The 26,023-nt window shown below is 46.0% G+C and overlaps 1 protein-coding gene across 2 annotated transcripts in view; it reads right to left on the bottom strand.

Annotated features, from left to right (window-relative positions):
• Positions 1-26,023, bottom strand: part of RPS6KA6 (ribosomal protein S6 kinase A6) — a 100,875-nt gene that overhangs the window by 16,058 nt on the left and 58,794 nt on the right. Inside the window, exons 8-19 of one of the 2 annotated variants that reach the window (XM_088461403.1) lie at positions 21,956-21,993; positions 18,074-18,216; positions 17,041-17,111; positions 16,118-16,206; positions 11,951-12,015; positions 11,673-11,775; positions 10,484-10,608; positions 10,256-10,381; positions 10,014-10,103; positions 9,755-9,916; positions 8,988-9,149; positions 1,631-1,707 (exon numbers count right to left, since the gene is read on the bottom strand). In XM_088461403.1, the coding sequence (XP_088317529.1) occupies positions 1,631-1,707; positions 8,988-9,149; positions 9,755-9,916; positions 10,014-10,103; positions 10,256-10,381; positions 10,484-10,608; positions 11,673-11,775; positions 11,951-12,015; positions 16,118-16,206; positions 17,041-17,111; positions 18,074-18,216; positions 21,956-21,993 (1,251 nt within the window). The remainder of the gene's footprint in view (positions 1-1,630; positions 1,708-8,987; positions 9,150-9,754; positions 9,917-10,013; positions 10,104-10,255; positions 10,382-10,483; positions 10,609-11,672; positions 11,776-11,950; positions 12,016-16,117; positions 16,207-17,040; positions 17,112-18,073; positions 18,217-21,955; positions 21,994-26,023) is intronic. The other variant, XM_088461404.1, reaches the window with a different exon arrangement.

Below are 26,023 nucleotides of genomic sequence, written 5' to 3'. Positions count from 1 at the left end.
CGCGATTCGCCCTATTCAATTGCAACGGACGCTAGAATGCGGCAAAAAGTCCAGTCAGACTCGGGGAAATCAGGTGAACTGACATGGGGGATCACTATGGATACCCCCGAATAGCCCTGCTGAAGGTATTTGTTGTGCTTAAATGCTCTCAATAGCTGCTAATTAGCGTCTTTGCACAAGTGGTGAAGAAAAGCATTTAGCAGTTTTTTTGGCCAAAATAAGAAGTCCCAGCAAATTTGGGGTACATGAAAAGGGTGCGAGTATGGTAAAAAAATTCGCTAAAGTGCGTTTTTAAAAAAACGTAAAAAACGAACCTTCAGCAAACACCTGCATTAATAAAAAAAAGCTTGGGCATACCCGGGGGACCCCCTGGTTCGATTTCGCTAGTTTTTAAAATTTGACCCCCAACTTGTTTTTTTTCGCCCCCATAACAAAAGTACTTTTTTGGGGTGTTCTAAAATATTTTTTAAACTTTTTTTTGACTTAGTTTACCTTTGGGGGACTGTCCCAAGGCTGCAGGGGTGCTCCCGAAACTTTGCACCCCAAACCCCCAATTCTGCACTTTTTTCCGCCTCCTTTCAGAGGCGAATCTTTCCCGCTGGTTACAAGGTGCAGAGTTTTCGCACCGATGAAAAGACTTTGATATTGAATTCAGGGAAAAGTTCTCGCCTGGCGAAATGACGTCACCGGTGAGAACTTTTTCGCCGGCAATTGATTACGGCCTTGAGTGCTGCGCACGACTAATCTGCGTCGTCCTCACATCACAGCTACAAGCGGCTTCATCAGATGAAAGTGGCCGACACCACCTGTGACGGCACGGGCCACGTAATGTCGCTGTCTGCCTGTACAGTGAGAATCCCGCTGTTATACCCCGATAAGACAGAAGATTAAGACTCTGACTATCCCACAGCAAACAACAGCTTTAAGAGTTTAGATATTACATATACTGTGAGATATGTTACGTGGTCCCAGTGACCCCGTTCTAACTGGAACCGGATTATCACAGAAACGTTTCGGTGTATTATAAAAAGCCTCACAATAATTATCTCTATGGAAGCTGGGCCGATATAACATATATTGCAATACGTGGAACCAGGGATATTTTTATTTTTTTAAATCAGAAAAGTTTTAAAGATGTTAATGTTGCTTTGTATTGGCGAGTGCTGGTGGCGTACAGTGGGAATCAGAAAAACGGGCGCCATGCTCAGACGTTATGTTACTGACACATATGTGCCGTGCGCACTACAAAAGTAATATTCCGCTACTCATCACATACTGATCTGTCACACACATGGCATATGTGCGTCAGTAATGTAAATTCCGAGTCCCACCCACCGCCCGCGCTTACCGGCAGAAAGCTACATTGAGAACCATTAAACATCTCACACTTTAAAAGTAACTTCTGGACTTAAAAAGAGGACCCTTGGTTCCACGTAATGCAGTATACATGACATCTGACCAGTCCACAGAGGTCTCGCTGCTCCACGCAGGGTCCTTCCCTGTACGACACATGCTCTGTATCTTTCATGTGGCCCTTCGCCGGACAACACTGATCAGTGACACGTATGATGTACACATGGTAAGTAGGACATAACATATGACATAACCATGCAATATAATGATCTCTTACCCTGCCAGCATTGTGTACAGGAGAACGCCGAGGCTCCAGATATCGCACGCTGCGTCGTATCCTTGTCTCATTAGAACCTGCAACATAACGATATTACAGAGGGATCAGTTACACAGCAAGACCCCGACTGACGCTACAATAAACTCAGCCGCTGCCTAACAGCATCTTATGTAATAACTGTGTACAGGACACAATGCCTGAGACCAATATGGTATATACCCTCGCTAATGATTTATCAGTGTGGAGAAAACACAATCTACATACACCGCAAAAGGAAGATTTACTGCAGACGTTTCCTGGTGTCAGCAGTGTAGACACAGCGACAATTACAAAGAGAACAAATTATTAAATATTCTTATGAAGTGCTGTATATATTTCTTTTTAAAATCTAAGGGTATAGTGTTAATATTTTCTATATGAATGATTTTGGATGCAGTGTCATATGTTGTCTCTTTTCCAGCACACACCTCGAAGGACTCCCTGAACGGAGAACAACAGTTCGGCACTGGGGTTAGCAGGAACCCAGAGAACCAACACCAGATAAATGCTGACCTGTCACACGTTAATGAATAAAACCACAGCAGCATGCACCAACCTTCACCTCCCTGAAGAAATCATTACTGCTGAAACGTTTTAGCGTGATATCTAATTTTTAACACTACACATTTACTATGCACCCACTTTCCAGGGAGAGGATTACCCCTGCTCTACCTTTTAGCCACCCTCCTGCCAGAGTGGCGTGTACAACATGCCTTATCCTACTGAGAGTAATTTGAATCCGTCGACCCTCACCAGCGGAGGAATAAACCTAAGTACAGAGTGCCCTGAGACGTCGCCTCCCATACACCGTGTAACAGTGCAGGACCCAGGAGAAGAACATCAACTTAAATCGGATCCACTGAAACCTATCGGGCTGCTAATTTCTTCCCTCCCTGTTGGACGCAGCTACATACTTAAGTGCACCATCATACACAAGAGCTGGCCGGGCTGGGATAAAGAATGAAGCGTACATTATTATACAACAGACGTATGATGAATGTTATACCCCTTTTACACCAAAATCCAGGGTCCGACCCTGGAATTTGAACACTTGTCAATCCCGAGTTGAACTCGGCTTCAGACCCCGTTTACACTGCAACTCGACCCGGGTTGTTCCCGGGTTTGCCCCGTTTACACTGAACCCTGGTAATCCCTGCTTTTCTCTAATGAAGTCATTAAAAATGGTCTGTTTTAAGGTCTGTCAAAGATGGTCACAAAAGGCAGCAAAAGAGAGGGGAGGGGACTGTTTCCAGCATTGCTACAGGCTGCTGTTCTGGCTGTGGCAGGCTGTGTATCAGCATATGTTTGTGGCTGCTGGTCAGGCTGTGGTGCAGGCTGTAGTTCTGGCTGTGGAAGGCTGTGTATCACCTGTGTTTGTGGCTGCTGGTCAGGCTGTGGTGCAGGGTGCAGTTCTGGCTGTGGCAGGCTGTGTATCAGCCTGTGCTTGTGGCTGCTGGTCAGGCTGTGGGGCGGTCTGCAGTTCTGGATGTGGCAGGCTGTGTATCACCCTGTGTTTGTGGCTGCTGGTCAGGCTGTGGTACAGGTTGCTGTTTAGGCTGTGGCAGGCTGTGTATCACCTGTGTTTGTGGCTGCTGGTCAGGCTGTGGTACAGGTTGCTGTTTAGGCTGTGGCAGGCTGTGTATCAGCCTGTGTTTGTGGCTGCTGGTCAGGCTGTGGCGCAGGGTGCAGTTCTGGCTGTGGCAGGCTGTGTATCACCTGCGTTTGTGGCTGCTGGTCAGGCTGTGGTACAGGCTGCAGTTCTGGCTGTGGCAGGCTGTGTATCAGACTGCGTTTGTGGCTGCTGGTCAGGCTGTGGTGCAGGCTGTAGTTCTGGCTGTGGCAGGCTGTGTATCAGCCTGTGTTTGTGGCTGCTGGTCAGGCTGTGGTGCAGGGTGCAGTTCTGGCTGTGGCAGGCTGTGTATCAGACAGTGTATGTGGCTGCTGGTCAGGCTATGGTGCAGGTTGCTGTTCTGGCTGTGGCAGGCTGTGTATCAGCCTGTGTTTGTGGCTGCTGGTCAGGCTGTAGTTCTGGCTGTGGCAGGCTGTGTATCAGCCTGTGTTTGTGGCTGCTGGTCAGGCTGCAGTTCTGGCTGTGGCAGGCTGTATGCCTGCCTGCGTTTGTGGCTGCTGGTCAGGCTGTGGTGCAGGCTGTAGTTCTGGCTGTGGGAGGCTGTGTATCAGCCAGCGTTTGTGGCTGCTGGTCAGGCTGTGGTGCAGGCTGTAGCTCTGGCTGTGGGAGGCTGTGTATCAGCCAGCGTTTGTGGCTGCTGGTCAGACTGTGGTGCAGGTTGCTGTTCTGGCTGTGGCAGGCTGTGTATCAGCCTGTGTTTGTGGCTGCTGGTCAGGCTGTGGTGCAGGGTGCAGTTCTGGCTGTGGCAGGCTGTGTATCAGCCTGTGTTTGTGGCTGCTGGTCAGGCTGTAGTTCTGGCTGTGGCAGGCTGTGTATCAGCCTGTGTTTGTGGCTGCTGGTCAGGATGTGGTGCAGGCTGCAGTTCTGGCTGTGGCAGGCTGTGTATCAGCCTGTGTTTGTGGCTGCTGGTCAGGCTGTGGCGCAGGGTGCAGTTCTGGCTGTGGCAGGCTGTGTATCACCTGCGTTTGTGGCTGCAGGTCAGGCTGTGGTACAGGCTGCAGTTCTGGCTGTGGCAGGCTGTGTATCAGACTGCGTTTGTGGCTGCTGGTCAGGCTGTAGTTCTGGCTGTGGCAGGCTGTGTATCAGCCTGTGTTTGTGGCTGCTGGTCAGGCTGTGGTGCAGGGTGCAGTTCTGGCTGTGGCAGGCTGTGTATCAGACAGTGTATGTGGCTGCTGGTCAGGCTATGGTGCAGGTTGCTGTTCTGGCTGTGGCAGGCTTTGTATCAGCCTGTGTTTGTGGCTGCTGGTCAGGCTGTAGTTCTGGCTGTGGCAGGCTGTGTATCAGCCTGTGTTTGTGGCTGCTGGTCAGGCTGTGGTGCAGGCTGCAGTTCTGGCTGTGGCAGGCTGTATGCCTGCCTGCGTTTGTGGCTGCTGGTCAGGCTGTGGTGCAGGCTGTAGTTCTGGCTGTGGGAGGCTGTGTATCAGCCAGCGTTTGTGGCTGCTGGTCAGGCTGTGGTGCAGGCTGTAGTTCTGGCTGTGGGAGGCTGTGTATCAGCCAGCGTTTGTGGCTGCTGGTCAGACTGTGGTGCAGGTTGCTGTTCTGGCTGTGGCAGGCTGTGTATCAGCCTGTGTTTGTGGCTGCTGGTCAGGCTGTGGTACAGGTTGCAGTTCTGGCTGTGGCAGGCTGTGTATCAGCCTGCGTTTGTGGCTGCTGGTCAGACTGTGGTGCAGGTTGCTGTTCTGGCTGTGGCAGGCTGTGTATCAGCCTGTGTTTGTGGCTGCTGGTCAGGCTGTGGTGCAGGGTGCAGTTCTGGCTGTGGCAGGCTGTGTATCAGCCTGTGTTTGTGGCTGCTGGTCAGGCTGTAGTTCTGGCTGTGGCAGGCTGTGTATCAGCCTGTGTTTGTGGCTGCTGGTCAGGATGTGGTGCAGGCTGCAGTTCTGGCTGTGGCAGGCTGTGTATCAGCCTGTGTTTGTGGCTGCTGGTCAGGCTGTGGCGCAGGGTGCAGTTCTGGCTGTGGCAGGCTGTGTATCACCTGCGTTTGTGGCTGCTGGTCAGGCTGTGGTACAGGCTGCAGTTCTGGCTGTGGCAGGCTGTGTATCAGACTGCGTTTGTGGCTGCTGGTCAGGCTGTGGTGCAGGCTGTAGTTCTGGCTGTGGCAGGCTGTGTATCAGCCTGTGTTTGTGGCTGCTGGTCAGGCTGTGGTGCAGGGTGCAGTTCTGGCTGTGGCAGGCTGTGTATCAGACAGTGTATGTGGCTGCTGGTCAGGCTATGGTGCAGGTTGCTGTTCTGGCTGTGGCAGGCTTTGTATCAGCCTGTGTTTGTGGCTGCTGGTCAGGCTGTAGTTCTGGCTGTGGCAGGCTGTGTATCAGCCTGTGTTTGTGGCTGCTGGTCAGGCTGTGGTGCAGGCTGCAGTTCTGGCTGTGGCAGGCTGTATGCCTGCCTGCGTTTGTGGCTGCTGGTCAGGCTGTGGTGCAGGCTGTAGTTCTGGCTGTGGGAGGCTGTGTATCAGCCAGCGTTTGTGGCTGCTGGTCAGGCTGTGGTGCAGGCTGTAGTTCTGGCTGTGGGAGGCTGTGTATCAGCCAGCGTTTGTGGCTGCTGGTCAGACTGTGGTGCAGGTTGCTGTTCTGGCTGTGGTAGGCTGTGTATCAGCCTGTGTTTGTGGCTGCTGGTCAGGCTGTGGTACAGGTTGCAGTTCTGGCTGTGGCAGGCTGTGTATCAGCCTGCGTTTGTGGCTGCTGGTCAGGCTGTGGTGCAGGCTGTTGTTGTGGCTGTGTATCACCTGTGTTTGTGGCTGCTGGTCAGGCTGTGGTACAGGTTGCTGTTTAGGCTGTGGCAGGCTGTGTATCAGCCTGTGTTTGTGGCTGCTGGTCAGGCTGTAGTTCTGGCTGTGGGAGGCTGTGTATCAGCCAGCGTTTGTGGCTGCTGGTCAGACTGTGGTGCAGGTTGCTGTTCTGGCTGTGGCAGGCTGTGTATCAGCCTGTGTTTGTGGCTGCTGGTCAGGCTGTGGTACAGGTTGCAGTTCTGGCTGTGGCAGGCTGTGTATCAGCCTGCGTTTGTGGCTGCTGGTCAGGCTGTGGTGCAGGCTGCTGTTGTGGCTGTGTATCACCTGTGTTTGTGGCTGCTGGTCAGGCTGTGGTACAGGTTGCTGTTCTGGCTGTGGCAGGCTGTGTATCAGCCTGTGTTTGTGGCTGCTGGTCAGGCTGTGGTGCAGGGTGCAGTTCTGGCTGTGGCAGGCTGTGTATCAGACAGTGTATGTGGCTGCTGGTCAGGCTATGGTGCAGGTTGCTGTTCTGGCTGTGGCAGGCTTTGTATCAGCCTGTGTTTGTGGCTGCTGGTCAGGCTGTAGTTCTGGCTGTGGCAGGCTGTGTATCAGCCTGTGTTTGTGGCTGCTGGTCAGGCTGTGGTGCAGGCTGCAGTTCTGGCTGTGGCAGGCTGTATGCCTGCCTGCGTTTGTGGCTGCTGGTCAGGCTGTGGTGCAGGCTGTAGTTCTGGCTGTGGGAGGCTGTGTATCAGCCAGCGTTTGTGGCTGCTGGTCAGGCTGTGGTGCAGGCTGTAGTTCTGGCTGTGGGAGGCTGTGTATCAGCCAGCGTTTGTGGCTGCTGGTCAGACTGTGGTGCAGGTTGCTGTTCTGGCTGTGGTAGGCTGTGTATCAGCCTGTGTTTGTGGCTGCTGGTCAGGCTGTGGTACAGGTTGCAGTTCTGGCTGTGGCAGGCTGTGTATCAGCCTGCGTTTGTGGCTGCTGGTCAGGCTGTGGTGCAGGCTGTTGTTGTGGCTGTGTATCACCTGTGTTTGTGGCTGCTGGTCAGGCTGTGGTACAGGTTGCTGTTTAGGCTGTGGCAGGCTGTGTATCAGCCTGTGTTTGTGGCTGCTGGTCAGGCTGTAGTTCTGGCTGTGGGAGGCTGTGTATCAGCCAGCGTTTGTGGCTGCTGGTCAGACTGTGGTGCAGGTTGCTGTTCTGGCTGTGGCAGGCTGTGTATCAGCCTGTGTTTGTGGCTGCTGGTCAGGCTGTGGTACAGGTTGCAGTTCTGGCTGTGGCAGGCTGTGTATCAGCCTGCGTTTGTGGCTGCTGGTCAGGCTGTGGTGCAGGCTGCTGTTGTGGCTGTGTATCACCTGTGTTTGTGGCTGCTGGTCAGGCTGTGGTACAGGTTGCTGTTCTGGCTGTGGCAGGCTGTGTATCAGCCTGTGTTTGTGGCTGCTGGTCAGGCTGTGGTGCAGGGTGCAGTTCTGGCTGTGTGCCTTCCTGCTTTTGTGGCTGCTGGTCAGGCTGTAGTTCTGGCTGTGGGAGGCTGTGTATGTGGCTGCTGGTCAGGCTGTGGTACAGGTTGCTGTTCTGGCTGTGGCAGGCTGTGTATCACCTGTGTTTGTGGCTGCTGGTCAGACTGTGGTGCAGGAGGTTAGACAGGCAAGCAATGGCTTCATGTGAGTCTCTCTCTGCAGGGCACTGACAAATGACATCATCTGCCGGTGCCTCAGAAGGTCCAAACAGCATCTTTCAGAGCTCGCCGGGTCAAATAATCAGGGTAGCACCCGTTTACACTGCCTCGTGACCCGGGAACAACCCGTTTTCAACCCTGCTCTCAACCCGAGTAAGATTGCCCGGTAAATCGACCCGGGTTATTTTTTTGGGAGCCGTTCACACAGAGCCTCAACCCGGATCCACCTGACAGTAACCCGGGTTATTTGTTTGGTGTAAAAGGGGTATTACTCTCCCACCTACTAATAGACTGTTCTGATAATATGTCAGCATTTACCCAAATTAATAGACAGCTGAGCTAGAGAACTGTTACTAATCAGCAACCACATCTTGGAGCCAAAGGCGTCCCAGTATGTAGAGACCCCTCCCTGCCCCCACTCTCTCTCCGCTGTCTTGCCTATACACCATCTTGGCTAACCCCGTCTGTACTTATTCTCTTCTTGTGTGCGATGTGTAGCGGACTGTCCGGCGCTGGAGACTTATGTGCAGTGTTTCAAACAATGGGCTCGATTCTCTTCAGCGCGATGTAAATAGCTCCGGGAGTGAGCGCCCGGAGCTATTCAATACACCGCGCTGACAAGTCCGACTAATGATTTCTTCTCTCATCCCTCCGGGGATGAGAGAAGAAATCCGACAAAAGTCCCGGCGCGAGGCTGTTTTCTGCCCTTAGCGCCGGGAAAACAGCCTCGCGCCGGGAAGTTAGGTCGGGGAATGCCCGTTATCGCACCTAAACACCCTGTTTAAGGCGCGATAACGAGCCTTCCCCGACCTAACAGCGCGATGAATTGAATAGCTGCGGGAGCTATCTCCCGGCGCTATTTATATCGCGCTGAATTGAATCGTGCCCAATGAGGGTAATAAATTATATTCTCACATTTCAGCACAATGCATTGCTCCTTTATCAGAGCGGGACACCACAATGTATAGAAACATTCATTTATTAAATTCACTCATTGACGCCTGCACTACAAGTCCCAGACACAGGGGCCCAATTCTGATAAAAGGCATAAAAAAAATGTACCCGATACTATTCACATGTAGATTTTTAAGAACATTACAGTAAAACTCATAAAAAGAAAAAAATACATAAAATAAAAGTAAAATAATGGAATAAAATAATGAATTTGTACCATGCACAAGTATTTTACAGGCAGTAATATTGTCTTGAGGGCCACATAAGGTCTATAGCGTGGTTTAAAGCGGTTGAACATTGTGCGTACATATGAACAGCTAACACGGATACGTTCTACGAGATGCTCTGCAGATATCGCTACCTCTGGTGCCACGAAGTTGGCGGTGTAACACGGCGTGAGGAGCAGACCGTTCTCGCCTCTCAGCTGCTTGGCGAAACCAAAGTCACATATTCTAATGGAGTCTGCGTTGCTGGAATCGTCCATGTAAAGGATATTACTGGGTTTAAGGTCTCTGTGAACCACCTACAAAGGGAGAAACACACTTCACATGTTAACGCATTAAATTATTCCAATGCAGATCCCCAGGACACCGTCATTTATGTACAATGGAAAAGGTGCAAAATGACTACAATTGGTTATTGTGAAGGAACAACGTAATGAAATGATATGTACTCAAGTGAAGTGGGTTTTTATTTGAGCCTGAAATGTCTGAAAAACGACTACACGGTTCCCCTCAGTCCTAGGCGCTTCTAAAGTCTATAAAATAACTACTTAATACAAATGGAATTTGATCATCTTCCCTACCACGCTGACGAGGAAGGGCGGCCGGGTAGCAGTGGGAAGCGCCATGCCAAGTGTGCATAAAATGACCAGGCAGCAGAATATTATCTCGTGGGAAATGAGCGCACACTGTGTGAACTATGGGTAAAAGAACTAAATGGGTTTTGTTCCCCCAAGCAAATAAAATAAAGGTTTGTGTAGAGGATATAAATAAACCCCTGAGGTGCTAAGTTAGGGCCTCGGGTCCATTTTTGGCGCCGTAACTGCAAAATGAATTTCTTTCCCCAGCCAGGGCCTGAAAGACCAAATCGAGTCTAGAAAACATGAACGGTGAACGTCACACTTACCCCTTGGCAGTGCAAATAATCTACAGTTTTGGTGATTGTGTAGAGAACGGCGCCAGCCTCCCGCTCGGAGAAGTATTTCTGCCGGAGTATCCGATCGAGCAGCTCCCCGCCTTTCATCAGCTCCGTCACAAGGTAAACGTACCTGCCCTCGTCGTCATACACCTGACAAATGTCAAACACAAGAACGCGGTGAGCGCCCTCTCTGACACGGAGTAACCATATCGGAGAAACGCGAGGCGACAACTGGCTCGGCACTCACATCTTTCAGCGTAATAATATTTGGATGCTGCCCGTAACGCATCAGGATCTCGATCTCCTCCGAGGGATCTCTTTTGCTCCTGTCAATGATCTGGAACAAAGATGAACCAGCGGTTATATGTAATCTGCACTCAGGAAAGAACAGAGTGCTTCATAACCAGCTGGAGTAACGGATATCCCCATCATTTAAAGGAAGACCCCAAAGTACAGTTCCTCTGAGTAGGAAGTATATCGCCACCATACCTTGACCGCATACTCCATGTTGGTCGCCCTATGGATACATCGTTTGCAAATGGAATAGGATCCAACACCTATATCTTCTTTAAGGTCGTATATGTCTGTAAATTGCGCTCGACTTCCGTGAAACTGCTGAAAAAAAAAACCCCGATAAAAGATAATTACTGGAGACTGAAAAACAGCCGGATGGTAGCTGGAACTAAACATCTCCTGAAACGGAGTAACAACGTTTACCTGTACAATAGGCAACGCATTCGTTATGGAGGAGATCTTGTGTTCCTCGATGGAGGAGGGTGCAACAAAGCTAAAGCCTTTGAAGAGCTGGTGGGCGTTGGCGCTGGGTGGAACTCCTGGAGAATCTAGAGAACGCAGGGGAGACGTTACGGCGGTTACATATTGGAAATAGATCTTTATTTTTAACATTGCATCTGGTAACATATCTGACACTGCATTAAGTAATCCCAGGCCACGATTTATGTGCAATGAGGGATGTTTTCTTGAAGAGTGAATACAACCAAAAAAATCCCTCACGCATTTCGCCACTTTATAATACAAGATGTGGATACTGAAACTTTTCCAACCAAAACTTTGCTCATCTACACTATTGGTACTAACACTATTGGTGCTCTGTAAATGAGTCAGCTATGCCTAAAGTTCTGTTCCATATAAAGTGCATATCAGTAACAGTGTATGGATCTGCCGTACCTGGGATTTGCAGGGGTATTAGACCAAAAGTATTACAAACAGAATATACATTCGAGCAATACATGTTATTGGGACATCAAGTGAACAGAAGGTGCCCAGAGGTCCCTCTTGTATTGAAAGAGACCGATGAGGTCCATGCACTATATTATAATAACCTCTTCATACACATGTACAGTATGTGCGTCCCGGACAGACTACTGTCATCAACAGATCAACAAATTCTGTTACCGTTTTTAGTCAATTACCTATAAGTGTCGGTTATTTATACCACATAAGATAAACCTGCTACATCATTTATTAAAAATATCATCTTCTACTTCATTTATGGTTTAATACTTAATATTGGTTCCTCCATTTGTCATGTGTTGACACTCTACAGGCCCCTACTTCCAGTCTTTACACATGTGGCTTATTACAGCATTGTATGATGCATATAATCCAGACTGAGGGCACAATGTAATAACCTGCGAGTTGTGACAAGTGGCGAGATTTCGGCGATAGAGCAGTAAAGATTAAAGCAGCATTTTTGTTTTGATGGTAAAGCCAGGTTGGTTTAGCCTTTAAAAAAAATTGGCACTTTAACTCTTGAGGCTAAAGCAAGAAAACCCATTCACTTGCCGCAAACCGTGCGCTACTGCATTTGGCTCAGAGTCCACTCTTTGCGTATATCACAGTCATAACAAATCTTTCAAGGTTTCAGCAAGAAGAATAAATATACCTTTCGGTGTTTTCGCTGTGAACTCCGGATCAAAACAGAACGTGTCCTCGGGTTTCCCGGATGCCGGTTTAAATGGAGGCTGAATTTCACGTCTATACAGTTTCTGTACACACAAACGGATGGAGTTAATAAAAAGAACCATTGAGAACATGTCTGAAAATGTTACACTAAGAAGATTTATACGTTCAATAATCAGCCACATTACAAAACGTCAGGATGTACGTTATAAAAAGAGCAGTTTTCACCGGAAATAGCAACAAAACAAATTTACAACTCACATTCCAGTCAATTGTAGCAAAAAACGGATGTCTCTTAATTTCTTCCACCCGGTCCAGGCCAGCACCTACAAGTTCATATAAAGAGATTCTTCTTACTCCCCTCTGTACCAACACAGACCTTTAAATACCAATAAATGTTACATAATTATCTTGTGGAACATGTTTCTTCTAATCTGGGCTGCAGCAGAAGTATAATATATAAACTCCAGGTGTCCCTGCTGGTGGCCTGTGCAGACCAGAGACCTCTTTTGGTTATTGCCAAACCACCCAATGCCCGGAATATGCTTCAATGACTAGTACTCTGCATTGTTAGGTCCCAACATCACAAACGAGATGTGCAGAGGAGCAGACAAAGGTGCAGTTAGGCCTGAAGAGGTGCAGATACTCTATTGTGGGAGCAGAAAGACATGGCATGCAGAGTAGCAGAAAGACATACAGGGGTGGAAAAAGATACGACATGCAGAGGAGCAGTAATACATGCAGAGGAGCAAAAAGACAAGAAGAGGATCAGAAAGACAAGAAGAGGATCAGAAAGACAAGAAGAGGATCAGAAAGACAAGAAGAGGATCAGAAAGACAAGAAGAGGATCAGAAAGACAAGAAGAGGATCAGAAAGACATGAAGAGGATCAGAAAGACTAGAAGAGGATCAGAAAGACATGAAGAGGTGCAGAAAGACATGAAGAGGATCAGAAAGACATGAAGAGGATCAGAAAGACATGAAGAGGATCAGAAAGACAAGAGGATCAGAAAGACATGAAGAGGATCAGAAGGACATGAAGAGGATCAGAAAGACATGAAGAGGATCAGAAAGACATGAAAAGTAGCAGAAAGACATGAAAAGGATCAGAAAGACATGAAGAGGATCAGAAAGACATGAAGAGGATCAGAAAGACATGAAGAGGAGCAGAAAGACAAGAGGATCAGAAAGACATGAAGAGGATCAGAAGGACATGAAGAGGATCAGAAAGACATGAAGAGGAGCAGAAAGACATGAAGAGGAGCAGAAAGACATGAAGAGGAGCAGAAAGACATGAAGAGGAGCAGAAAGACATGAAGAGGAGCAGAAAGACATGGAAATTAAATCTCATTCCCATAGTGCGTTGCACAAGCTGTCTGATAATGGTTTTGAAATGATTGATTCAGAAATAAGTTTGACATCTCCAGAAATGATGTACAAAGATGTTAAAGTGCAAAATGCTGAGGACCCTACATGCAGAGCGATATAATGTGAAAGAGGCTTTACCATCATCTCAACAGCTCCAAGATACTTCAACAGCCACGACCACAGAGAGGAAATATTACTTATGGAGCGATTTGTTCATCGTCTCCGTCAATTCCCCATTACTGCACATAAGGGTAGATTCTTGTTATCATACACAATCATTTAGTTATCTCAGCAGGTGACCATTTCTCTGGTATCATCCTTAAAATTCACAATATTTGGCCTACACTGTCCCTCTATTATGGTGGAGATGCCAGTATTTTAGCCTCCCCTAAGTCTGCTGGCTATGATGTCATTGTCCCTTATATCCTGGAAAACTCAGGGGCTTTTTTTAGTTTTTATTTTAACACGTTCAACGGTAATTGATATGTTTTCATATGGTCTAGTTCAGTTGATCTATGCTACGTTTTAGGGCATTCACAAGTAGGAGTGAAGGTAGTGCCGTGCACCTCTCCTCTGCTCACCCGCACCAGCTATGTGCACAATTACATCACGAAGGCTGTCCTGTACATACTAAACTTATATGGCCATGGAATCACACAAGGTGTCAGCACTCAACTGCCCCCAACTTATACAACTCATTTAGACCAAGAAATTCAGAAGTCACCCAGACTGTCTTAAGCTGGGTACACACTGAGCAACGGGCCAACATATCGGATCCTGGGTACACATCAGAATGAAGTAAAGAACGACGGAACAGTCCCTCGTTCTGTCCTTCATTACACTATACGGCGCCGCTAATGATATCGTCAGGTTTAATGTGCAGCACATCAAACCTGACGACATCGTAGGTGACCGCGGGAACGTGCATATCGTACATACATACTGCACGAAATGTCGTGCCAAATCGTAACAATATCACCTCAGTGTGTACCCACTTTTCAACCGCACGCGGTGATATTTAGTAAGGCTGGCAATACGCCAACACAGATCCCATCTTATTCACTCCCAAATTTTGAACCATTTTTTTTTCCAGTGCTACAAAATACCATAAACTTGTCCAGAAAAGTCACAGTTAGGAAACAAATAACCCAGCCACAGGGATCAGAGAATGAAGACAGCATAGGGGTTTGATGGTGAGCTGTACGCTTACCATTATGGCTACGTCTCAGGGGCCGACCAAGATGAAAAATGATGATGGTGGGAAGTAAGGTGAGGAGGTACAAGGAGCGGGCAATGTATTTTTGGTTTAGGTTTGCAGATGACAAATGTTTCAATAAAAATAATAACAGCTCTATCTCAGACCAGAAAGACATTGATCTGAGGTCCCAGAGCAGAGATGGGATCTGAGAGGGGTTTGTGGCGAGAGAGACAATGTTACAGTGTCTGATCACCGGGGCGATGTCAGGGCTACTACTCCGTACTCTGGGCCTGATTCAGACCCGCTTGCAAGCTCCATGCGCTCACGAGCGGGTCGATGTTAGGCCACTGCGCATGTCGGAACCGGCTCCGACGTGCACATGCGCGAGACCCGGCTAGCGACGGGCGCTCCGTCGCTCTGGGTCTCGCACCGAAAGGGGGCGGCTGGCGATTTTGATCGACAGCTCGCACAGTTTTGGAGGCGTGGCGTGGGGGTGGCTTCACAAACGGAGGCGTTCCCAATGTGAACGCCTGGTGTTTGTGGGCGGCCCCACTGACGCGATGTCGGTGGGAGAGCTTCCGGCTCTATTAGAGCCAAAAGCTCTCCGGGGCTTGCGGCCACGAGACCCTACCACAAGGGTCTCGTCGCAAGCCCGATGGTCGCGATGGTCTTGACCATCGCGACCATCATCCTGGCCGCACGCAATAACTGTGTGTGGTTACCCACAGCTATGCGAGCGGCCAGGAGGCCGCTCTGAAAAAAAACAAAAAACGCCCTGATTCAAAGCGAGCGCTCTTTCAGAGCGTCCATCTCTGAATCAGGGCCTCTGTACAATCTTTATGTATAGTGTATTCTGTATGTCAGAGGAACGCAGAGCAGGTCATAGAGCTCCCATACTACCCATCCACTATTTGATCGTCACATCATCTCCAGTTGGATTGTGACCCAATCTGCGCAATACGGCAAGGCGGATATCACTTCATGGTGTGTGGCGCCACTCTCTGGAGCTCCTTTGTGCTTATCTGCAGTTGGACAGGGAGCCAGACTGTTTTACTTCACTTATAGCCAAGAGACGTCTGACAACGGGCGGCTGTCTCTGGACCAGTCCTATTCCCCAGGACTTATGTGGGAAGCGTAAGATGGGTAATCGCTATACTCACACTGGTGTGTTCTCATAGCCATGACTTTGTTAATATCAGCTGATGTCTCTTTGCTACAAACCCTTATTAAGCCATCAGACCAGCTCATTGCGGTCAAGGATACGATTTAACTGGAGTCTTTATTCATTTAAACTGACAAGTGGACACATCATCTATTGCTGGTGAAATACGATTTATTATCACTGCCTGGGTACACCACTTCAATATGTTAAAAAAAACAAACATTATTATTATTGATATTTGTGATTTCATTTGTATCTGGTACAAGCATTTTACTATTTGTGCTTATGTATGTTTTTCTTTTTAATAAATGTATGTATTTATGATTATACTATGCGCACCCTTAAGTGATTTATACTTATTCACTTACATATACCATAAAGCTCACAGAGACTGCGCTGACTACAGCGTCACGAGAGATTACCGGTACCCTCTGGATGTAGTTTCAGGACACTGGCACTTTGTACAAGCTGTAATACAGCGCCACGCTGCAACTATCACCTGTCACAACTGTGATAAATAGGAACCAGTGACTGGTACAGATTATTGTGCAGCGACAGTAAGAAGACCTTGAAGAGCCACGATGCGAGCAATTACAGAGATATTAGCAAATAATGGCTCTTAGCGCGGGACGTAGTCGGGGGGGACAGTCAGCGCACACACTGGCATGGATGGCATCGGATGTACGTCACACACCACTCACCTAATCTGTTTAACGGGTTTCTCTTGAACAACATCCGCAGCAGACTTTGCGCTTCGGGGCTCAGAAACTGCGGCATCCCAAGCTTTGATCTGAGGGGAGAATTCCGATTGTTAACGAGCTGAAAAAGCTTTCGGAGAAACAGCAGCCAAGATCCATTGTAATTCAATTTATGATTTAAGAGAAATATTTAGATCATTTATCAAGCTCTGAATTTGTTACTCTCCAGTTTTAATCTCAAGATTGAACTTTTTTCTACCTTTAATTAATTTGCCAGCAAGAAAGTCCCTATCGGGTGTATGTATGATATCAATGTAGCATCGAAGCCAAATCTCACTCAATGTTCCCACTATTTGCCACCTGCAGCAATGAGCGCTGAACCCCTGAACAGACCAGACGCCATGCATTGCTGTAAACCACAGACTGTATATGCTTGGCGCCATCCACTTACAGCAACGCGACTTTGCCAATATTCCAGGGCCCCCGTATGCCATAAGAGCAGCGGGGAAGTGACGCAATCTGCTGCCGGCTCAGGACAAACGTCACCCAGAAAAGAAAGCTTTCACCCAGAGTTGCGCCATACTTGCATGAACGGGATACTAACGGGATACTCCATACTTGCATGTACACCGGCAACAAGGACGCCGCGTCACGGCATAGCTGGAACAGGGGCTAAATGCTTCTTTTCTGGCAGAAAGCTGTGGGAAACTTATTCTTTGTTTTTAACTTTTTAAGGTCTAGAGAGATGATCCGGGGAGTACCTACATCTATTAGTTACTGTATATCGTGCGTCATATCGCCTAGAGAAACAAGCGTCACTTTCTCACAGGACAAATAAAACTCACTGAAATTGTGACCGCGCGGTAAAGATGATTTGTTAGCAACAGATCACTAGGATTAGGATACAAATCCCCCGTCGCACTTACTTCAGAATCATGTTCATCGTCTCATTCCGGTCTTTACCCTGAAAGGGTAACGTACCCGTCAGCATCTCAAACTGAAAGACAGAATTGACCGGCGTAAGGTCTCTGCGCAGAGGCCGCGCTGACATTTATTTCGTTATGACAATGTCTGGAGTAAGTTTGTCTTTTGATTAATTAAACAACTAAACTAATTATCCTCTAAAAACAAAGATTTGAAGAAGAGAGTGCAGACAATGGTAATAGCGCTGTTATGTGCGACAGGAGAAGGAAGCGACAGGAGTAGTAGTTAATGTAGAATGAGCCCCCTCAGTCTATTTCATTTCTACATAGAAGTGGTATCACGTCCGAATTGGAAGATGTTACTCCAGCCTACAACGTATAAACTGGAACCTAGCGTGCAAACTTTAGTGTGTGTGCTCTTCATGGTATCCAACACTGGTACAGTGGGAAGGTCCCTGCTTATCCCTGTATAGTAGGGGTGGGGTCCCTGCTTATACACTCTACAGTGGGGGTTGGGTCCTAGCGTATCCCTTCTATAGTGGGGGTGGGGTCCCTACTTATCCCCTCTGTAGTGGATGGGTCCGTGCTTATCTTATCTGTAGTGGGGGGTCCTTGCTTATCCCATCTAGCATAGAATGGGAGGTCCCTGCTAATCACCTCTAGTGAGGTAGGTCCCTGAAAATCCCCTGTATAGCGGAGGAGAATGTCCCTGTTTATCCCGTGAATAGTGTAGGTGGGATCCCTGCTTATCCCTTGTATAGAGGAGGAGGGATCCCTGATAATCCCCTGTATAGTGGAGGGGGTGTCCCTGCTTATCTCTTGTATACTGGAGGAGGGGTACCTGTTTATTCCCTGTACAGTGTGTGAGGGGTTATTGGCTAATAACCTGTTTTGTTAGGGATACCTGCTAATAGCCAGTATAGTGGGGGGGGGGGGGGGGGGGCACTAACCCGTACACACAGGAGACCCCAATGAGAGAAGGTAATAAGTACATTGAGGTGATGGATGGGGAGCAATGACTATGCATTTACTGTACCATAAGGACACCAAACGACCACCAATCGGCACTTTGCGTGTGACCCCGTCTATTCACCACTTCCGGTGCCATGTACTCCACAGTACCGCAGAATGAGTACGCCTTCTTCTCATGGTCCACGGACTCCTTACTGAGTCCAAAGTCTGCAAAACAAACGAGATGCAAAAGTGCCTCCGAACGCCACAAAGAAATCACAGGTGAGGGGCTCGTCCACATGCAGGAGATCATGCTGAGCTGTCACTGTACTATGGTGACAATATGCCCCTAACGCTCACCACACAGACACACAGTAATCACAGGTGAGGGGCTCATCCACATGTAGGAGATCACGCTGAGCCGTCACTGTACTATGGTGACAATGTGCCCCTAACACTCACCACACAGACACACAGTAATCACAGGTAAGGGGCTCATCCACATGTAGGAGATCACGCTGAGCCGTCACTGTACTATGGTGACAATGTGCCCCTAACACTCACCACACAGACACACAGTAATCACAGGTGAGGGGCTCATACACATGTAGGAGATCACGCTGAGCCGTCACTGTACTATGGTGACAATGTGCCCCTAACACTCACCACACAAACACACAGTAATCACAGGTGAGGGGCTCATCCACATGTAGGAGATCACTCTGAGCCGTCACTGTACTATGGTGACAATGTGCCCCTAACACTCACCACACAGACACACAGTAATCACAGGTGAGGGGCTCATCCACATGTAGGAGATCACGCTGAGCCGTCACTGTACTATGGTGACAATGTGCCCCTAACACTCACCACACAGACACACAGTAATCACAGGTGAGGGGCTCATCCACATGTAGGAGATCACGCTGAGCCGTCACTGTACTATGGTGACAATGTGCCCCTAACACTCACCACACAGACACACAGTAATCACAGGTGAGGGGCTCATACACATGTAGGAGATCACGCTGAGCCGTCAATGTACTATGGTGACAATGTGCCCCTAACACTCACCACACAGACACACAGTAATCACAGGTGAGGGGCTCATCCACATGTAGGAGATCACGCTGATCTGTCACTGTACTATGGTGACAATGTGCCCCTAACACTCACCACACAGACACACAGTAATCACAGGTGAGGGGCTCATCCACATGTAGGAGATCACGCTGAGCCGTCACTGTACTATGGTGACAATGTGCCCCTAACACTCACCACACAGACACACAGTAATCACAGGTGAGGGGCTCATACACATGTAGGAGATCACGCTGAGCCGTCACTGTACTATGGTGACAATGTGCCCCTAACGCTCACCACACAGACACACAGTAATCACAGGTGAGGGGCTCATCCACATGTAGGAGATCACGCTGATCTGTCACTGTACTATGGTGACAATGTGCCCCTAACACTCACCACACAGACACACAGTAATCACAGGTGAGGGGCTCATCCACATGTAGGAGATCACGCTGATCTGTCACTGTACTATGGTGACAATGTGCCCCTAACACTCACCACACAGACACACAGTAATCACAGGTGAGGGGCTCATCCACATGTAGGAGATCACGCTGAGCTGTCACTGTACTATGGTGACAATGTGCCCCTAACACTCACCACACAGACACACAGTAATCACAGGTGAGGGGCTCATCCACATGTAGGAGATCACGCTGAGCTGTCACTGTACTATGGTGACAAAGTGCCCCTAACACTCACCACACAGACACACAGTAATCACAGGTGAGGGGCTCATACACATGTAGGAGATCACGCTGAGCCGTCACTGTACTATGGTGACAATGTGCCCCTAACACTCACCACACAGACACACAGTAATCACAGGTGAGGGGCTCATCCACATGTAGGAGATCACGCTGAGCCGTCACTGTACTATGGTGACAATGTGCCCCTAACACTCACCACACAGACACACAGTAATCACAGGTGAGGGGCTCATCCACATGTAGGAGATCACGCTGAGCCGTCACTGTACTATGGTGACAATGTGCCCCTAACACTCACCACACAGACACACAGTAATCACAGGTGAGGGGCTCATCCACATGTAGGAGATCACGCTGATCTGTCACTGTACTATGGTGACAATGTGCCCCTAACACTCACCACACAGACACACAGTAATCACAGGTGAGGGGCTCATCCACATGTAGGAGATCACGCTGAGCTGTCACTGTACTATGGTGACAATGTGCCCCTAACACTCACCACACAGACACACAGTAATCACAGGTGAGGGGCTCATCCACATGTAGGAGATCACGCTGAGCTGTCACTGTACTATGGTGACAAAGTGCCCCTAACACTCACCACACAGACACACAGTAATCACAGGTGAGGGGCTCATACACATGTAGGAGATCACGCTGAGCCGTCACTGTACTATGGTGACAATGTGCCCCTAACACTCACCACACAGACACACAGTAATCACAGGTGAGGGGCTCATCCACATGTAGGAGATCACGCTGAGCCGTCACTGTACTATGGTGACAATGTGCCCCTAACACTCACCACACAGACACACAGTAATCACAGGTGAGGGGCTCATCCACATGTAGGAGATCACGCTGAGCCGTCACTGTACTATGGTGACAATGTGCCCCTAACACTCACCACACAGTAATCACAGGTGAGGGGCTCATCCACATGAAGGAGATCACGCTGAGCCGTCACTGTACTATGGTGACAATGTGCCCCTAACACTCACCACACAGACACACAGTAATCACAGGTGAGGGGCTCATCCACATGTAGGAGATCACGCTGAGCTGTCACTGTACTATGGTGACAATGTGCCCCTAACACTCACCACACAGACACACAGTAATCACAGGTGAGGGGCTCATCCACATGTAGGAGATCACGCTGAGCTGTCACTGTACTATGGTGACAATGTGCCCCTAACACTCACCACACAGTAATCACAGGTGAGGGGCTCATCCACATGTAGGAGATCACGCTGATCTGTCACTGTACTATGGTGACAATGTGCCCCTAACGCTCACCACACAGACACACAGTAATCACAGGTGAGGGGCTCATCCACATGTAGGGGATCACGCTGAGCTGTTACTGTACTATGGTGACAATGTGCCCCTAACACTCACCACGCCATCTGACGCAGGGAGGCACGTGCGCCATCTGACGCAGGGAGGCACACGCGCCATCTGACGCAGGGAGGCACCCGCGCCATCTGACGCAGGGAGGCATACGCGCCATCTGACGCAGGGAGGTACGCAGCATTCAATAGTGATTTATAAACAACAGTTCCCACGTCCGGCAGTTGGGGGAGGGAGAGGTGTAGAACGGGAAGAGGTTGACGCTGGCGCATTACTCGCTAGCCCTGCCAGTATGCGCAGCGTCCAACTGATCTGTTACACTGCTATGGGCTGGCCTGTGTCAGGAGACCCTCACTGTCTACGGCTCATTTCACAGAGAGGGAACGCCCCCAACATCTGTGTGCGCTCATACACAGGCCGCAGCCATGAGGAAGACAATGGCAGATATGTTCAGGTATCGGGGACGCACAAACCCTATTAATGCTGCACCCCAGATGGATATTGCTCTGCTCTATGGCTGATCACAGAGAGCTCCAACCAAGTCCTCATTTATGAAGAGAAGCTTCCTGAGCACTAGGACACACATTCCCTAACTATGGGTGTGTACGATTCCAGCACGCACTGCGCCATTGTGAGCCTATGGAAACTAACACCATACATACTCTAATGAGGAATGTGACACACGAATGGCATGTAATCAGGTAATCAGGCAATACGTGCACAACAGTAACACTATAGAGAGGTGGACAGCGCCATTCTTTGTCATACAATAATTGTCTATGAAATAAACGCTTTGCTGCAGAGCAGGAACCTACCTGTTAACTTGATATGTCCAGCTTCATCAAGCAAAATGCTGAAAATTAAAATGTACATTCACCAACACACATAACAGGATATGGTATAATAGGATTACATTAATACAACATAAATCACATTGTTGTGTTACTTCCAAAGTCAGCTAAAAAGTATCCAGAGTATCCAGAGGGTGCTACTTTCTAAGAGGCATGCACACAGCTATAAGAACTCCTGGAATATAGACAATTTATCATCCTAAGTAGCATAAGTACTACTGTACAGTAACAATTACACTCATAATAGAGACAAATTATCATCCTAAGTAGCATAAGTACTACTGTACAGTAACAATTACTCTCATAATAGAGACAAATTATCATCATAAGTAGCATAAGTACTACTGTACAGTAACAATTACTCTCATAATATAGACAAATTATCATCATAAGTAGCATAAGTACTACTGTACAGTAACAATTACTCTCATAATATAGACAAATTATCATCCTAAGTAGCATAAGTACTACTGTACAGTAACAATTACTCTCATAATATAGACAAATTATCATCATAAGTAGCATAAGTACTACTGTACAGTAACAATTACTCTCATAATATAGACAAATTATTATCCTAAGTAGCATAAGTACTACTGTACAGTAACAATTACTCTCATAATAGAGACAAATTATCATCCTAAGTAGCATAAGTACTACTGTACAGTAACAATTACTCTCATAATATAGACAAATTATCATCCTAAGTAGCATAAATACTACTGTACAGTAACAATTACTCTCATAATAGAGACAAATTATCATCCTAAGTAGCATAAGTACTACTGTACAGTAACAATTACTCTCATAATAGAGACAAATTATCATCATAAGTAGCATAAGTACTACTGTACAGTAACAATTACTCTCATAATATAGACAAATTATCATCCTAAGTAGCATAAGTACTACTGTACAGTAACAATTACTCTCATAATATAGACAAATTATCATCCTAAGTAGCATAAGTACTACTGTACAGTAACAATTACTCTCATAATATAGACAAATTATCATCCTAAGCAGCATAAGTACTACTGTACAGTAACAACTACTCTCATAATATAGACAAATTATCATCCTAAGTAGCATAAGTACTACTGTACAGTAACAATTACACTCATAATATAGACAAATTATCATCCTAAGTAGCATAAGTACTACTGTACAGTAACAACTACTCTCATAATATAGACAAATTATCATCCTAAGTAGCATAAGTACTACTGTACAGTAACAATTACTCTCAGAATATAGACAAATTATCATCCTACGTAGCATAAGTACTACTGTACAGTAACAATTACTCTCAGAATATAGACACATTATCATCCTAAATAGCATAAATACTACTGTACAGTAACAACTACTCTCATAATATAGACATTATCATCCTAAATAGCATAAATACTACTGTACAGTAACAACTACTCTCATAATATAGACAAATTATCATCCTAAGTAGCATAAGTACTACTGTACAGTAACAACTACTCTCATAATATAGACAAATTATCATCCTAAGTAGCATAAATACTACTGTACAGTAACAACTACTCTCAGAATATAGACAAATTATCATCCTAAGTAGCATAAATACTACTGTACAGTAACAACTACTCTCATAATATAGACAAATTATCATCCTAAATAGCATAAATACTACTGTACAGTAACAACTACTCTCATAATATAGACAAATTATCATCCTAAGTAGCATAAGTACTACTGTACAGTAACAATTACTCTCAGAATATAGACACATTATCATCCTAAATAGCATAAATACTACTGTACAGTAACAACTACTCTCATAATATAGACAAATTATCATCCTAAGTAGCATAAGTACTACTGTACAGTAACAATTACTCTCAGAATATAGACACATTATCATCCAAAGTAGCATAAGTACTACTGTACAGTAACAACTACTCTCAGAATATAGACAAATTATCATCCTAAGTAGCATAAGTACTACTGTACAGTAACAACTACTCTCATAATATAGACAAATTATCATCATAAGTAGCATAAGTACTACTGTACAGTAACAACTACTCTCATAATATAGACAAATTATCATCATAAGTAGCATAAGTACTACTGTACAGTAACAATTACTCTCATAATATAGACAAATTATCATCCTAAGTAGCATAAATACTACTGTACAGTAACAGTTACTCTCATAATATAGACAAATTATCATCATAAGTAGCATAAGTACTACTGTACAGTAACAATTACTCTCATAATATAGACAAATTATCATCCTAAGTAGCATAAGTACTACTGTACAGTAACAATTACTCTCATAATATAGACAAATTATCATCATAAGTAGCATAAGCACTACTGTACAGTAACAACTACTCTCATAATATAGACAAATTATCATCCTAAGTAGCATAAGTACTACTGTACAGTAACAACTACTCTCATAATATAGACAAATTATCATCATAAGTAGCATAAGTACTACTGTACAGTAACAATTACTCTCAGAATATAGACACATTATCATCCTAATTAGCATAAGTACTACTGTACAGTAACAATTACTCTCAGAATATAGACAAATTATCATCCTAAGTAGCATAAGTACTACTGTACAGTAACAATTACTCTCAGAATATAGACAAATTATCATCATAAGTAGCATAAGTACTACTGTACAGTAACAACTACTCTCAGAATATAGACAAATTTACATCATACGTAGCATAAGTACTACTGTACAGTAACAACTACTCTCAGAATATAGACAAATTATCATCCTAAGTAGCATAAGTACTACTGTACAGTAACAATTACTCTCAGAATATAGACAAATTATCATCATAAGTAGCATAAGTACTACTGTACAGTAACAACTACTCTCATAATATAGACAAATTATCATCCTAAGTAGCATAAGTACTACTGTACAGTAACAACTACTCTCATAATATAGACAAATTATCATCCTAAGTAGCATAAGTACTACTGTACAGTAACAACTACTCTCATAATATAGACAAATTATCATCCTAAGTAGCATAAGTACTACTGTACAGTAACAACTACTCTCATAATATAGACAAATTATCATCCTAAGTAGCATAAGTACTACTGTACAGTAACAACTACTCTCATAATATAGACAAATTATCATCCTAAGTAGCATAAGTACTACTGTACAGTAACAACTACTCTCAGAATATAGACAAATTATCATCCTAAGTAGCAATAGTACTACTGTACAGTAACAATTACTCTCAGAATATAGACACATTATCATCATAAGTAGCATAAGTACTACTGTACAGTAACAATTACTCTCATAATATATACAACTTATTATCCCAAGTATCATGGGGTACTACTGTACAGTAACAATTACTCTCTGAATATAGACAAATTATTATCCTAAGTAGCATAAGTACTACTGTACAGTAACAACTACTCTCATAATATAGACAACTTATTATCCCAAGTATCATGGGGTACTACTGTACAGTAACAATTACTCTCATAATATAGACAAATTATCATCCTAAGTAGCATAAGTACTACTGTACAGTAACAACTACTCTCATAATATAGACAAATTACCATCATACGTAGCATAAGTACTACTGTACAGTAACAATTACTCTCTGAATATAGACAAATTATCATCCTAAGTAGCATTAGTACTACTGTACAGTAACAATTACTCTCAGAATATAGACACATTATCATCATAAGTAGCATAAGTACTACTGTACAGTAACAATTACTCTCATAATATAGACAACTTATTATCCCAAGTATCATGGGGTACTACTGTACAGTAACAATTACTCTCTGAATATAGACAAATTATTATCCTAAGTAGCATAAGTACTACTGTACAGTAACAACTACTCTCATAATATAGACAACTTATTATCCCAAGTATCATGGGGTACTACTGTACAGTAACAATTACTCTCATAATATAGACAAATTATCATCCTAAGTAGCATAAGTACTACTGTACAGTAACAACTACTCTCAGAATATAGA

This window comes from Taudactylus pleione, unplaced genomic scaffold (assembly GCF_031769625.1).
Source record: "Taudactylus pleione unplaced genomic scaffold, aTauple2 ptg001043l, whole genome shotgun sequence".
In the NCBI taxonomy this organism is placed as follows: domain Eukaryota; kingdom Metazoa; phylum Chordata; class Amphibia; order Anura; family Myobatrachidae; genus Taudactylus; species Taudactylus pleione.
Note: the sequence above shows the minus strand (reverse complement) of the source record. Positions and strands in the feature narration are given on the sequence as shown.